This window comes from Bombus huntii, chromosome 11, assembly GCF_024542735.1.
Source record: "Bombus huntii isolate Logan2020A chromosome 11, iyBomHunt1.1, whole genome shotgun sequence".
In the NCBI taxonomy this organism is placed as follows: Eukaryota; Metazoa; Arthropoda; class Insecta; order Hymenoptera; family Apidae; genus Bombus; species Bombus huntii.
In genome coordinates this window covers 9357187-9373434 of record NC_066248.1, presented here as the reverse complement: position 1 = coordinate 9373434, position 16248 = coordinate 9357187, and the positions used below count along the sequence as shown (strand labels likewise).

Below are 16248 nucleotides of genomic sequence, written 5' to 3'. Positions count from 1 at the left end.
ATCGTACAGTTTCAATGATTTTAGCGATTGTGATGCATTCGGGTTTGTTCTTGTATCATGGAAGAGTAGTATGTCGGTGATTATTATTCGTAACCGATGTATGACTTCTATCGTAATGTTATTCTAATCTTTGGTATTAACAACCATCAGGTAAATAGGGGAAATTTCACTTTTCAGTTTCTTTCCTCTGAATATTTATTTCTATCGGGAAATATCTTTGACTTGACGCACGATTGTATCGTACTGGAAACGCTGATAGATATCTCAAAATTTCTCTAAATTTTTTCGATAATTAGAATCGCTAAAACTGAGGAATTGAGAATTTCAAATTTCAAATACTCGAATCCGAAATTAAGAATCTGAAAGTCTTGCACGTTGAAGATTCGGTACGTTCCAAATATAGAAGGATGAACATGCTGGCCATCACAGCGCGAGAGTAATTGCGAAAATGCCTTTCATAGGAGTAATTCAACCATCAAGGCCCACCTGTCGCAACACTTCGAAGAATTCAATTTCTTCGTGTACTACCAACTCAGATCGCGAATACATATACCTTCACTCGTACAGTGTGACTGCCAATTTCGAATTTGAGACTTCCCTATATGGACTGTTAATGGAATAATTTTCATGACTGTTTGGATGCTTAGTTTGGAAGTTTCTCTGGAATCGTCTACGTAGCATCCGTTATAGACGGAATTACGTATTTCAGATGCAAGGCACATATGGAATGTGATCTACGCGCGTCTTGCATGTATAATACGGCATGCGGTACTATTGCGCAATGCTTATGTATATTATCTTGTTTCTAGCCGGTATCAGTGATAGCACTGAGCATCTATCATGCGTCAAGATTTCAGCGTTATTCCAATCTAAGATCAGCTTAATTTGACCGAGTTACCGTTAACCGGTTACTATGCGAATACATAAACAACATCGGCTTGACGCTGTTTAAATATCCGGGCTTTTATCGCCAAATAACGTTAGCTTGATATTTTCACGGAGAAAGCGTGCCATTATTAATATAAATTTGCATATATCGACAACGAATGTCTCGTTAATGCTTTTAGCAGAAGATTCACGAAGGTATTAAACTGCCTGAATTCTTAAATGTGTTAACCTACATTTTTCTAAATTATCTCAGTTTAATTGATTTCTTGGTGTCAGGTGGACACAACGATATAATGAAAAATAAATTGTTAATTCTTGCAAATTTTTATTAGAAATTACGAAGATAAGATCGCTCATAAGTAATGAAACGATGTGCATATTGCGTTTTTACTCTTATCGCAACGTAACAAATTGATAAAAGGCACGAGCCTGGGTCGATCCTTTAGCGAACTGTTCAGAATTATTTTCTATAAAATGTTGAACGTTATATACATTTTGTATTTCATACTGTTAATAAATTAACGTTGTTAAAATTTGTTATAAAACGATAAATTATGTTAGTCACACTTTCGATAGGAATCATAAATTTAATCGAAGCTTCTATATTTATCTAAAGGCCATATCTCATCCGATTATCTAGAGGAAAATTTTTCCAGGATATATACTTCCTAGATCTTCTGCGTCGTGATATTTATATTAATCCGGCGGTTTTACTCCTATTTACAATCCATTTCCGCTTACGGCGGCACCAGGGGTAACACGATTCCTCGGTGCATCCAGCTCGAGATGTATGTTACTGTTGCTGTTGTGTAGTGGTGTCTGCTCTAGGATCGTGTTTCACGTTCAAAAGGAAAATGTATCGCAAATATGTGTGTTCCTGGCATAATATCCGCAATAAAACGAACTATGGTTTCACTCCTTCCTCCGGTGTGTAACCGAGTACATACGTTGTTTATGCACTCGACATTCAACTTGTTTACAATCCACACGACATTGTATCTAAAAATGTTGTTTCTCGTGTGTTTCTAACGTTTCTAACATGTTACGGCAATATTCTCGTCGCACAAAGAATGATAAAGCGATTTCTTTAATACGAAAGAATTACTGATCTACCTAAATATCGATTATTTCGTGGAGAACGATGTTTTCCAGAGGCACAAAATAAAGTTTGCCTTGATATCGATCGGCAAAGTTGGCTTGATTACGGCGACCCTAAGTAAACTGCTCACCCCTTGTGTAATCTGTAGATTATAGTCGTGAAACGCTCAAGTATCTGACTTTTCCGTTGCTATACAATATGGTTATTTCGCGATGAATGGAACAGCATCCTAACCTTATAATAACAGATTCGAAACATTTTCCTTTGATACGCGAGAGCTCGTTTATTTACAATATCCGGATACACGGGATTTTCGAACTGAGAACTCAATTTTCTCTATGTTTTCTCGAATAATCATTCTTTTCAAGTAGCTCTCGTTGGACTATAGCAAAATCAACACTGCACCGTGTCAGTTACCGCTAGCGTGTCGCGCTTTCACTCCACGGGACAGGTTTAATTTTATATCCGATCATTTCACAGATATTACTAATTACAATACGTTCTTGATTTCGAACGGTCTAAACGATTTTAATTTAATGTCTCAATAATAGGCGAATCCATTCTAAATGAAGAGCGACAGCGACCACTCGATCGAACAATTACCTGTTAATTGTCCCAGAGTTTAAGTCCCTGCAATTAAGTGCAATTTACGACCACAGGTACAATAAGATTCGATTGATATTTATCTATACCAGCGTTCATCGAGGATCGTAGCACCGTATAATATTCTAAAGAGAACGTCGAACATAAGGCAGACTTAAACGAGATGGAATCTGTAGCAGCAGTACCAACTCGATAGTTCCGTGCAACATTGATAATATCTCTCTTGAAGTCAGTCGCGGCGAACAATAATTAACAGTGGCAATAAATAAGCTGGTCTCCGTATTGTGAAACGACAACGCCGGCTGTAAATGCAGCAGTTTCTGCCGCGGCTCTAATTAGTCTGACAATTATAGTGCGTTGATCCAATTCACCGTAAGATTATGACTCCTTATCAAGCGAACAAGAGATCGTTTCACACCCTTTCTTAACGATCGAATCGATCTACTTAAATCATTTTACGTTTTGTTATTTACCAAGTACAAAATGACCAATAAACCGTTCTGCTAGATAAAAATGAAGTAACAAGCTCGTAAATAACCGCGGAGAATGCGACTTGAGACAAATCACAAAACATGACTTGAACAACAATAAAGATAAAAATTATTAAAATTGTTGAAGTAATTACTTGAAGAAAAACTCTACAACTTTTTCTTTTCTATATCCGTGACCTGGAGACCGCTGTTACGAGGAGAATAGAATTTAGTGAAAAAATTCAAAATAAGGAAAGGTCCATATTATTGTGCCTTTGAATATAAATTTTGTTTCGGATTACAGGGTCTAGAAATAAAAAAGCTATAAGTACATTTCTATTGCTGTTTCTTGTAGCCTTCAGCTACAGATACACACCAAGGTTAACTTTTTGCTAATGTCCTTTGCCAAAAATATATCAACGTGCTCTCTATCATTCTTTCTTCCTACTGTATTGTAACACTGTAAGAGTGAGAATCTGGATCAGCATACACTATACCTATACTTATATTTATACTTATACCTATACTTATTTCAATATATTTTTCTATTACAAATTCATCTACTCGTTCCTCTATCAGTCAACCTCAACAAAAATTATAAGGTATAATACAAGTAATACGTATATGCATACTTATTCGTACGATATTTTCTGGCTTGAAGCCTAAAAAAGGTCGTAAGCGCAAGGGAAGTAAGCATTCATGGGATGTGATCGTGTGACGATATGCAAAACAAGAAGAGGGTGGCTCGAGCTATTATCGTTTGCCCTTCAACGATCGATTCTTCCCCGACTGCCTTTGCTTGCTAAGCGTGACGAAAGCATCTGTCTGGCACCAATTTATCAATTTGACGTTTTCACGTTCTTTCAAAGAAGAAAGACCTTGGAGATTCGTCGTCTTCTTTGATCTTTAATACAGCCTCCAAAGTAGTCAACGACTTTGACTCTGATCTCGTAAAAAGGGCATGAAACCTTTTAAACTCTCATAAACTTTTACAAAGTCCCTCCTCCTCCATTCAATACTCAAAACTTTGACTTTCTAATAGAAGTTTCTTGTCTTCCCCGTAGTCTTAAGGTCCTTTGAGATTTCTCTTCAAGATTAACACCTTTGCGGCATCAAGTTTGCGGAGATGGAAAGAATTCATTTGTTAAATTTATAACCTCGCTATATCTGTGTGGCACATACTACACGTCTAAAAAGATGCTTCGCAATCCGACTACTGAATTTATGTGCGAGGGCAAGTGTTAAAATAGACCCAGACAGAGATTGTAAAGTCAAGCTTCAGTGAGGTGCAGGTATAAAGTTAAAGGAAAAGTTAAAGGTTGCCGAGGATGCTGGCACGAAGGCGGCATTGTCGTAGATCGAACGAATCAGTGAGCCCTGCTAGCTAAACTATTATCATCTTATTTCCTGCGTTGCAAGAAGGAGCAGCTGTGGTTAACGTTCCCCCGGAGAATGCTCCACCCCCGGCTAGTGCTCATTGAAACTGAAGAGGTGCTCTTCTCCGTCGAAAGGCGGATCCCAATTTGATTTCCTTTGCCTGGCAGCATGAGCTTCGATGAGCAACCATTGAACAGATCGTTCTCTCCCGAAGAGAAAAGAAATCTAGGTGTGGTCAATAAACGGCCTGTCTTCACGAATGAGCGTCGATTCGGTTAAATTAGCGATCAGCCGTTCTGGAACTTGTTTATGGACAGATAGAGACCCATGGATGGAACACGTTTGCGTGGAATCTAGGTGTTTGTAGTGTTTGAGCGGCTTTGTCACGTTCGCTGCGTGTCGCGTAAATTCGCAACCGACAGAGTAGAAGAGGCCACGTGGACCAGGATTACGACAGATATCGAAGAGTCGACAAGACCATAGAACATCCGCCACTTAACTCGTTGCCTCGTCTCATCCTCCCCTGCCGTTAAGGTTGCCTCGCAAAATTGCTCGTAATTCATATTGTCTCATTTCGGCGTAACGGTGCATCCAATCAACGCCAATCTTCGCTTCGGAAACGCTGAGTTGTAAAAACGGCTCAGCAGTTCGGAAGAGATACACCGTATCGTTTTATTATACGTACACGTGTATCATATACGTCGTTAACGTCTAATCTGGCCGTTTCCCAAAAACAATTTTGACCGTCACGTCTCATGGTGTTCGTATTCGATTCGTACCTCGCGCGAAAGGAACAAAAAGAGGGTTCGTACGAGGATTTATAATAGCGTAACGAAATGTCGCTATCATCGAGTCAGATTATACGGAATAGCTAGCCTCTTCGACGAGGCATAAAGCATGTAACTAGTTGTGCTTCTGAATAAAAGAAAAGTATGTTGGGTATAATGGACGGACAGTCGGTAGCCACACGGTACGGTTGTAACAGATCGTTACATGGAAAAATGTTGGGAGGCTAACTCTGCCGAGAGGAATGCGTTCCGCGGGCTATAACACGCATAGAGAAGTATACAGATAATTCAGGATAATGCGGCGTGTACATCGACTCACCTGAAACAAATTGTAACCTTTATCGTACATCCACATCTCGTCGGCTGGATGCTCCTTGGGACTCTCCCGTGGGCTGGCGTTCAGAACCTGAGGAGGCGGGCCCCTAGTCAGCTGAATCGCCAGGGACCTTTGTAAAAGCAAGAGGCATCGGGAGGGTCCTGAGCCTCCGGGGCTCGTCCCGTCTCCCAAGATCGAGCCCATTTTTCGAGGCCCGTTCTTAACGATTCCAAACACTCGGCGGTGGTGGCATCACGGAATCTGAAAAACAGGAAACGAACCCGTTAACGTACTTCTGATGTAGCAATTTCGCGTTGAGAGAAAAAGACGAAAGTTAGAGTTTGAATTAGATCGAAGATCGATTTACTTTTTGCCACTATCTCTCGATCGTAAATCCGCGAACGAAGAAGTTTGATGAACTCGTAAGAGTGTTTTCTTTCTTTCTTAATGGTTTTTATTCATTTACTTTCAACCGACAGGTAGACAAGCGTTGAATTCGTTTGTGTATACAAGCTTTCCTCTGATAATTCTTATCTACGATTACGTAGAGGAACGATAACACTCGTGGAGTTCGCGGTACCGTTATCCTCGTTTGTGAAACTTTCGCGCAAACTCGAGTGCTGCGCATACTATCAAGCTACACGGGTGGATGGGACGTTGAAGCAGCACCTTGCATTAGTTGCATTATTCCACGAGGCTGCTTCGAGGAATTCTGCAGCTGCGCGTTCACCTCGAATCGACGTTCGGCAATTAGTACCTCTTAAAAGTAATTAAACGCAGCTGGATAATACTTAACGCGCGAATCGATTTGTAAAAGGTTTCGAGCTGCTGCGTTTCTCAATATGTTTAAGGTTTCCTTCCATTAGCACGATCGTAAACTTTTGGAATAATCGTATGGGTGTATATATATATATGTATTTAATTTCTCTGTAGAAAATCTTTGACACGGTGAAAGGATGTTTATTCTTCCAATTTGTACATATGTGCCTCACAAAAGTCAAGTTGATTAACCTTATTTTTTTTTTATAAATTTCTTAATTTCGTTATGTTAGGCAATATATGCGATGTTCAATTTTCAAGAAACAGATAATTTACTTTTATAATTTCGCTAATTACAAGTAAATGGCGCAACTGACAGTAAATTCCTGTTGGAATTTAAAAGAATAATATTTGTAACATCGTTTATCTGTACTTTCCAATTTACAGAGTTGATCACTGTGGCGTCCGAACGCTTCGTATTTCAACCTCAGTTTTATCTCAACAGGCAAAAGAACTGATACCATTACCAAATTGAAACAAAAATTTGGGCATACGTGCCAACAATGATTCTTTCGCATTTTCTTCGAATTTGCAAGATTTTTTAACGACAGAAGAGTTTCAACCCAGAAAACTGGGAAGAATTAAGTAGGATAATTAGCGAAGAAACTCGATGAAATGTAACGGATGAAACGTTCATTTTCATCTCGACACGTTCGATTCGCCCTTCGTCTCGTTTCCTGCCGGTCACAAAGCAACGTCACGTTTCTCTTTATTGTATCAACAACTACCACGCCGGCCTCCTAATTGATTTACGCCCAGTCCCTTTGGTCATCAGCAAGCTGAAGGAATCTCATCCGCAAAAATCCACGTGGTCGCTAGGACTAGAGGTTGCAAAAAGGGGTGCTGAAGAGGGAAGAGCCGTTTCGGAGAAGAATTATGTGCGAAGGGGACATGATTGCATCAACGTGACGGCTCTGACGTGAAACACCGTCGGAAGAAATTGTTTTCTCGTGGATGCTTCCTTTTTGGAAATTTCATTATGAGCGAAATGTAGTAGAAGACGAAGAATTCTTTTTCTCGGCACATTTTCGTTTTCTATCGAAAATATTTCATATAAAAATGTGGCGTGATGTTTTTCCCGAATCTATCTTAACTCGAAGCACTGGAGAAATATAGGTTTGCACATTTTTATTTCGTAAATTAAATCGAGTTCGTCATAATTTTACTCGCCACTTTATAATCTTTTTAAGTTGGTTAGCCATCTAGAGATAAAGTTTATTATATTATTCTATTCTGAAACTTGTCTCTGCTTTATAGCAGAGTGGAAAAATCCGCTTCGCGATCTAGGTTCGATAATGATACACAGCGAAGAAAAATGGCTTTTGCAGCTATCACTGATAACAGCATGGATGAATATTATATCGCTGTACAGCGTGCCAAGATACACGCTCTAAAACGTCTAGATCTTTTTGGTAAAACAGAACGGTCGTAAATTTGGCACGGAAGCCTGGCAATTACGGCCGCATCGAATTGTGGGGCCCGGAAGGAATCAACGAAGTAATCTCGCGCCTTTGGCAACGCTCCAAGGCGCAGCCGATCCAGACAATTCCTCTAATATAGTGTTGCAGTTTGCGCTACCCTGAAGAAATTGCACCGACCATGAAATTCGTCCGCGAATATTTTTCTCTCTTTGGTCCCTTGTCCCCTGGGGTCAGACGAAATTCATTGGTCCTATAAACTTTTTGACGTCCCTTGCTGAAATATGGGAACAATGAGGGAAACGTTGACAGTCTTTGAATACTTTCTTCGCGTTGACAAATAACAACCAAGATATTTGATGTTTTAATATTTGCATATTTTCATTAGTGGAAATATTTTCTAGCTCGTCATTCGATAGAGAGTAAAGTGAAATTAGACGTAAATTGGATTTTGTTAAATGTTATTATGAATCAGAAAATTAAATATTCTCAGGAGAAGTAATAGTCGTAAAGAGGAAATTGCGGAGATTTTATTGGTCGTTTTGTAAAGAATTACAGCTCCGTGAGACATCTTTTATATCTCATTACATATCAAATGGAGAATTTTCTGTAAAACGTGGAACGAGTCGAGGAACGTAGAGAGGATAGATCGGTGTTGTTAATGGAACAATAATGTAACTTTCTCAGTATTCAATTAGCAGACCGTTCATCATATTTTATTATCGTGCCGATCTTGAGAACAGGCGAAACTTCTCCTGCATTGCGGCGATTGAATACTAGAAATGTAGATATAAAATGGCGCATAGACACGCAATCCCTGCCAGGTAAAATTGTTCCGTTAATGCTTTTTGTTCGTATGGTCGCTTAATTTCCTTCGTTTCACCTTGTGCTAGTTTGCCTAGATCGTACTCGACTAAAAATCAGGAAAACGGAAAGGGAGAAAAAAAAGAGAACTTCCTCTGGCGTGACTCACCGACACATGCACTTTCTTGAATCGCGTAATACGTTCATGTTTTTTATGGATAAGGATAAGACAGGAAATAAAATCAACCATATTTACAAGGTAACGTTAAACAAGATATGTACGTTCGATAAAATCGCGATGAATTTATATACTAAGTCTGCGAGTGAAGGTCGCAATGACGCGGCAGAGAAAATTAATTTGTCTCGGAGTGATTCATCAATGAATCTTGGGAAGTATGACCGAGTAAATTTGTCTTATGAGACAAATTAACCGCGTCGGCGAAAGTTGATCGTGAACAGTTGTCATTCACAGCTTAAAAGGTATATAAATTATCATTCGGCTTCGAAAGTCCAACGAATCTCTAAAGACTAGTAGGTTTCTATTTCTAAAACAATCTTCTGAATAGAATATTTGCAGTTTTCGATTGAAGTTCGATTTTAGTTTTGTAAAGTTTCGAATACTAAGTATCGAATATTTGTATATTTCGAATATTTGAATATCTTCAAAGCATCTAAAAATATAAAAATTGGAATATTCCAATATTTGAAAATTTAAAAGTTTGTAAGTTTGCACGTTTGAACATTTAAATATGTAGAAACCTGAAAATTTGAAACGGTTAAGATTGTTCTGTTACCGGCAGTGTCACTGACTTCGTTTCACCTCGTGCCAATTTAAAGAACGGAAGACATCCGGTCTCGCTTCGCTCGGGGTAGACTTCCTGCAGTATGAGTCATCAGCGTGTCTTTGCATTGTGACGAATCTCATTAAGTCGCCGTCAGTCATGCCGGCTCTGTTGTTAACCGCTCGTCTCCCGAAACTGGCCATCCAGATATGTCGATAGATTGATTCCAAGATCGTGCAATGATCCTTTTCAGCTCGTACCAATTTCGTTCATCGACGCGCGTGTCGAGAGAAAGTCATTCGACAGACGCCTTATTTTTCATTCAAATCTGAACCGCTTTATTAACTCGTCTCTGAATTCGATCGAACACAAACTACAATGATTTTACAGCTTTCTGATTCGTTTGCAATATAAAAAAATACGACGTATATACAATTTTCAAAAATCGAACAAAATATGTATCGATTGTATGGAAGTTACAAAGAATGAACCATATTCTAAGGGAAGGCAGATTCAACTATGATCGTCCTTTACATCGTCCTTTAACGACTTCATCGACATAATTTTTCATCGATCACCCTCACTTTCCCAAAGTTAGATAGAACAGGGGATAGAACCGTTCCAGCGGAGTCCCATTCCATACGAAGGACTTTGCTCACAATGGAGCCATTTAAATGCATTCCTTGCGTCAGTTATGTGTCTTTTCCAAAGGATGTCTCGTCTTATCAAAGAAACTGATTGCTTCATTCTGTGAAACGATTCCAACGGAATTTATCCAATATCTTTGCTTGTCGATATTCACGTGCCCTTTCTCGTTTATTTCTTTTATTCTTTTCTATTTATATCTTGTTTATTTTATTTTTTTCTTCTTGAAAAACTAATTTCCAAAAAACCACTTTTTTGTCGTCTGTTTTCCTCGTTCCACTCGTGCAACGTCTTTCCATCTGAACGAACATATTCCGCGATTCTTGACCTACAATGACGATCAAGATCTCGCAGGCTCTACATTCGAATATTGTGGGTGGATTGCTTCTAGTGTTCCATGGTAGAATGAAAAAGTAGGCCGCACGGTTCATCTTCCACAGTGAAGACTATCGTGGCTTGAGAAAGGCGAGGATTGATTGCCGGTCCGATAAGCCCGCTGTAATTTCTTTCTTACCTGTTACACGTTCAAAATTGAACACGATAATTACACCCTTAATTGCCAGCACATCAACGCAATCCTCCGTGTCTTTTTAATACGCACCTGTAACGCCACGACACGAAGCACAGTCACGGTGCTTTAGTAGTAGTTGTTCATAATTGCTGCTCAAGGTCGCGTAGAATATCTTGTACAAGCAGATCAATTTGAAATATTCGAAACTGACTATTGCTGGAAAGTGTTTGCCAGTGATTTCCAAATGGAAAATCTAAAACGTCGGTTGAGAAAGCTTAAAATAACAGTCGAGTTAAGACTGTTTTCCCAGGAGGCAGGCAAGAAGGCCGCGAGTTTATCATAGTCTCGTCGTTTCGTTTCACAATTAGTCGACGCTAGACGCGGATGAGCATGCCATTGCCCGTAAGAAAATCTGTTTAGCCTTGCACGGATCTGTATATGGACATATCGGCGCACACACGAGCGCGTACACACACCGGTGTTTATGAAAGATGAATAATAGCGCGAGCTATAGCAAGACTGAGAAGTTGAATCGTGCCTAGAGAGAATCGTGCTCAACTATAATACTTTTTAACTTGTCGATAAATACGTGGCCGTTCGCGTACATAAATATTTGTCAGGATTTCAGTGTTCCCCCTTCTCTGCTCATCGGCGAGAAGGTAGAATCGCCGAGAACGATGGCTACCACGGAATATTTGCACAGGTACCATTTTTACGAGCGAATAAATCACCCAGCGCGCTTTCGATCCGTTGTAACATCAATTTGCCACTCTGTCGTTATTCATCCATCTGTTGGTACGGTGTCGAATCGGGTATATACGTAGAATGCAGACGCGAGGCGAGTAGAAGAGGTTTGCATATATTAACCGTTGCCACGGACCTTTTGATGTAGCACCGGCTCTTCCAGCGAACGGAACGAGCTTCGTCGAGTGTCTAGAAAGCACATCGTCGGACCATTCCTCGTAAACCGTATAACGGGTAGGATCGAACGAGCATCGTCGCCCCTAATGATAGGCCAAATAAAGGCAGACGTCCCTAAAGAGAAATTAGGTAATTAAAAGCAAGTTGACGCGCCAGCAGATGCAGTCGCGCTGTAATTTTTACCGAAGGTTACTCCGCTCATTCCGCGAACACCATGACCAATCTGATTTACCACCGAACACGATTAAAAGCGAATGTCGATTATCGAAAATATGTATAAGAAAAGAGAAACTACTACTCGAGTGATCGAACGTTGAAGAATATTTTTAACGTTGGTCGATGGGATAGTTGTATCGGATGATCAAGTCGCTGACTTATCCATCATATGTGCCCAAATAAATTACTCATTCTCGTTTTTTTGAAATTCAGAATCTAGAGAAAGCGTAATCGTTCAGCTGCGATAATCCTTTCCCTATTAAACTACCGAGAGTATAGAAAATTCTTAAAAATTACGTACAGGGGTTCTTTCGTTGGAGATCCAACTTCTGTCAAGAAACAACGGGCTTTTGGACTTTGAGTCGTAATGGATTTTCCATCGGTATTATCGATGCTACTGGTATATCATCGAAAGTACGATCTTAGCCTGAAGAACCACAAATATCTAATAAACATCGTGACGATCTAGAAGCTAAATTTCGTCGTAGCGTTTCACGCCCAGATTCCAACAGTTAAAACGATTGTTCGTACCTGTTCCGTTTCCCTTTCGATTATCCGCCATATAATTGAGCTTACTCTCCGTTTCTGGCTCCGTTGCTAAACTGAACGAGGCGTGTAATTTTCAAATTTACGATCCTTCGAAGTCATAGGAGGGATGAGTTCTACGAACAATGTTCCATCCCGAAAGAACGATCCCCGAGGGTTTGCTACGTATCTACGTTATTGATGGAAGAGATGCGCGTATTAAACGCGGCGCTTTCGTGATTTATTAAATCAAGCAGCACGATACAGCAAAGCGACGGTTTATGTTGCATTCAACGATTCAACGTGACTTCATTGTAAGCACCAGCAAGGGCAACAATGAAGTGGAAGTCTTGGTCGTTCTGTCTTTCGACTATAAGCACACACGGCGAAGAGGATGTATCCACCTACCGCTGAATCACGGAAAAGAGTTGCGGCTCGAGCAGCCTCGATACATGCAGATAACGAGCCAACTGTTGAACGCACGGTTTATATTCGTATCTACCATGGTGTAATTATATAACAGTGACCAGTGCGGTGTATAATTATGTTTGAGTTCACCCTGCAGCGATACTTGACAAATATACCAGATATACAACGTCGCGCGTCGGCCCGAAGAAACAGATGACGAACGATCGAAGGAACGCAAGAACAGAGAAACGAACAAAGGAGCAGAGAGAAAGATAAATCAAACGCGTGTAATAAAATATCGATGATATTTGTGAAACCGTGAAAGTAGCGGGATGATTTCTTCGTAGAAGAAGCCTACGAGATAGCGTGACTTTTTATTGTTTTAGATGAAATGAATCTTTTTTCTCGAGTCATGGGAAAGATTCCAGATCGGTGCAAAGACCTGCAAACAGAGGGTCATTGTAAGCAAGTTGTTATACTCTTTCTACTTCATTGTGAAGATTTCTTCGCGCTATGCAGGGGAAAAACGTATTATTAGATGTACAAAGGTAAACGCTGCTTATCAACCATGTTCTGTAATTGTGCGTAATTCGTGGAGACAAAACTTTATTCAGATCGACGATTTTCCAACAAAGAGGAGAATATCGCAAAAGCGTGCAGTACGTGTACTTGCTCTGTCTGTATATACGTACATATGTATAAAATCATAGTAACAGGCATTTTATAAGTTCTCCATAAGGATTAATAACAAGAAATATTTCTAGCACCCATAAAATTAGAAGCTTCGTCATTTCTGTCAAAATCGAATCCAAACAATTTTGTGACCTGTTCGGTTAAAGCTAATTTTGACGCATGCATATCTTTATATACATATACATGACATATTTCACATATATTACTTTTCAAACTATATTTACGTGTTATTATATAAGCATAATAACAATTATATTTTTCGAACAAATTTTACCATCACATAGTTAAAATGCTTTTCATTCGGCACTTCGCTTTACCGCTATAAAATAAAAAAAGTATTCAACACAATTCGGAGTCATTTCGTATCGATAGGCAAGCGTAAAAGATTCCTCAACAACGCAGACGAATAAATCGAGTGAACGTAAACAGACTTCTACAATCGGTTACATTTCCTCTTTCTCACGTATACCCGCGCACACTCCACACGTTCGTAATTTATTAAATCGAGGAGAACGCTGGATCGCGTCTATCTGGCATTCATCGATTCCGGCGAGGCAACTGGATCGTGATCGTCGCGTTGTCCCGTCAACGGAGGTCGAAGACACGAAGTACGCGCGCTCCCTTTCGACGGGACGGCTCGCGGGAAAAGTTTTCGCCGCATGCGGTCTCCGCTCGGATGCACAAGCCGCGCGGACACATGCCGCGGCGCGGCTCGCAAACGTATACATAATGAATGGCGCGCGGTATTATTTTCTGCGGAGCGTGGATAAGGTTATGAATACGTAGCGCCGCGAGCACGTATAACTCTCGTGAGTACGTATCTATCCGGGACCACCCAGGTCCGCGCGTTAAATCCTTGCCAGCAGCTGCCCATTCGTCCATTACGCTCGTATACCATAGTCGCGGTCGGTGAGAGAAGGAGAAGAGGAGTCCCGGAGAACACACGCGGCTCAGCCGCCTCGTTCTCCGTTTCCTTATGGACAACCTCCGGTACTTCGATCTCCCAGTCTTCGATCCTACGCTCCGCTTCTCTTTCTTTACTCGCTGACAATGCGACGGGCAGGTGTACCATTCTATGGCAACGTTCCACGGTGGAATCTACGAGGTTGCTGTGTTTTCTGTTAAAGAGGTTTTATTTTGTTTTAATGGATATAGCGAAAGTTCAGAGCCTTATCTTGATGTTTTAGAGTTTTCGATTTGCGTGATTCGGTTGTCTAATGGTTTGATCAGGATCTTTAGATTAGGATTGGTTCGTAGTTATAGAGTTTACGATTGTTTGAAGTTTCTTACTTTTTATCAATCTTAAAGGTGGAAAACGATAGACAAATTTTCTGACGAAGTTCTTCCTTTCTTACGTGAATACTATGTTCCTTTTGAGATACGATAGGTATCTTTTATCTTTGATACAAAGGATGTGAAAAATGCATCGTAGGAAGCGAATGGAAAAAATATTTCATAATTGCAAATGATATGATTTTCTGTTAGTATAAGATTAATAAAAGTCTAATTGCGTGTATTCGCAGAAGTGGTAATTAATTCGTATTAACTTCTAGATCCTCCTATTTTATTTCTTAACGGGCATTTGATGTATGTGAGATATCCGGATGGAATAAGCCAAACAACAAACTACGTGTTTCGCACTCGCGTATGAAAATAATTTTGCACCTATCGGCGTCGTTTAGCATCGCCGCGAGAGAATGTGTAGGAATTCCTATTTATTACGCGCCTCGTCACGGACTAATTTGCACCTGTCTGCGCTATCGGTGCGGTATTCACAGGAACTTTTCAATTAAATGCAGGTTTAAATTCTATTTCAATATCAACCTATTACAACAAAGCTACGTGATACGATGAAAATGTTTTGTATAATTTTTTATGTAATACACATTATACAGGCGAAAAATGCCTATCGTTAGCGTTTTTGTATCACCTTTATACTTTAGGTACCTTCCTCGTTTCATTTTAATTGCCTCGGCGATCTTTCGAATCGTTAGGTTGTATTTGCAGCGGAACACGTAGATACTAAAATTGCCAGTATCAAGCGTGTTTCCCGCGGACGCTGTAAATGTCCAGCATAATTTCGTTCTTGCGAAATTGCTTCTGATTGTCTGTTAAAATGATCGTCCTCGTACGTGAAATAGAGCACGGAGTTATCGTTACTCTTACTACATGCATTATGCATTTACTTTCATTTCATTTGTTGTTTTATTTATCCTTAACGCTTTTGCGCGCAACAGTGCCACCGCTGTTGGGTCCTTGTTAACGATATAGTATATCCACATGGGAAAGCTGACCAGCAGCCTATTAAAGCTCGTGAAGTCAATAATTATAAAACTCGAGTATTCCTGCCGGGATAAATTATCATTTAAATCGTCTATCGATTCCGCGGATACTTGATTTCCGCTTTTAACCGTATTTCAGTAGACGGCCAACGAGCGTCTCGTATCAAGATTTATGTACACATGGCCACGATATGCTAACGGAAAGCCTCAAATTGTCCGTAATTTGCACGGTCTCGCCAACGATTAGCGCAAATCATTCGTTCGAACATGTTCGCACTGCTTCGCTAATGAGTTGAGTTAATTTCGCGATTTTTACGCGACGATCATGCAATACGTTTTGGAAAATGGTGGAACAATTAAGATTAATGGATTATTACGTTATTTTCTTTCGTATTAGAATGCAACGAATTTTGGATTTTTAACCCTTTTGCGAATCCTTGTATCTCAGTTTTGTTCATACTGTAGCAAATAAGAAAGATTTGTTATGTTTTAAGGAAATATGTAACACGAAATTTGAAACGGAGGAGCATTTGTAGCAAGTTTGCGAGTTTTGAAGATATTTTTTTAGCGTTAGAAACATACAATTAGGTCGAAAATAAGTATATGCTTATAAGGTAAAAGCTAATAAGACTAATTCTATATGTAAACGTTTTGGTTTATTAAGTTACTAAGTAGCGTAAAGG

General features: G+C 39.9%; 1 protein-coding gene and 1 long non-coding RNA gene across 3 annotated transcripts in view; one reads left to right on the top strand and one right to left on the bottom strand.

Annotated features, from left to right (window-relative positions):
* LOC126871399 (uncharacterized) overlaps positions 1-16248 on the top strand; it is a 134800-nt gene that overhangs the window by 57018 nt on the left and 61534 nt on the right. The window lies entirely within an intron of this gene.
* The window catches only part of LOC126871337 (storkhead-box protein 2), a 109612-nt gene that overhangs the window by 47798 nt on the left and 45566 nt on the right, over positions 1-16248 (bottom strand). For both annotated transcript variants that reach the window (XM_050630018.1, XM_050630019.1), the window contains exon 2: positions 5545-5802. In XM_050630018.1, coding sequence (XP_050485975.1) covers positions 5545-5745 — 201 coding nt within the window. In that variant the 5' untranslated portion in view covers positions 5746-5802. The remainder of the gene's footprint in view (positions 1-5544; positions 5803-16248) is intronic.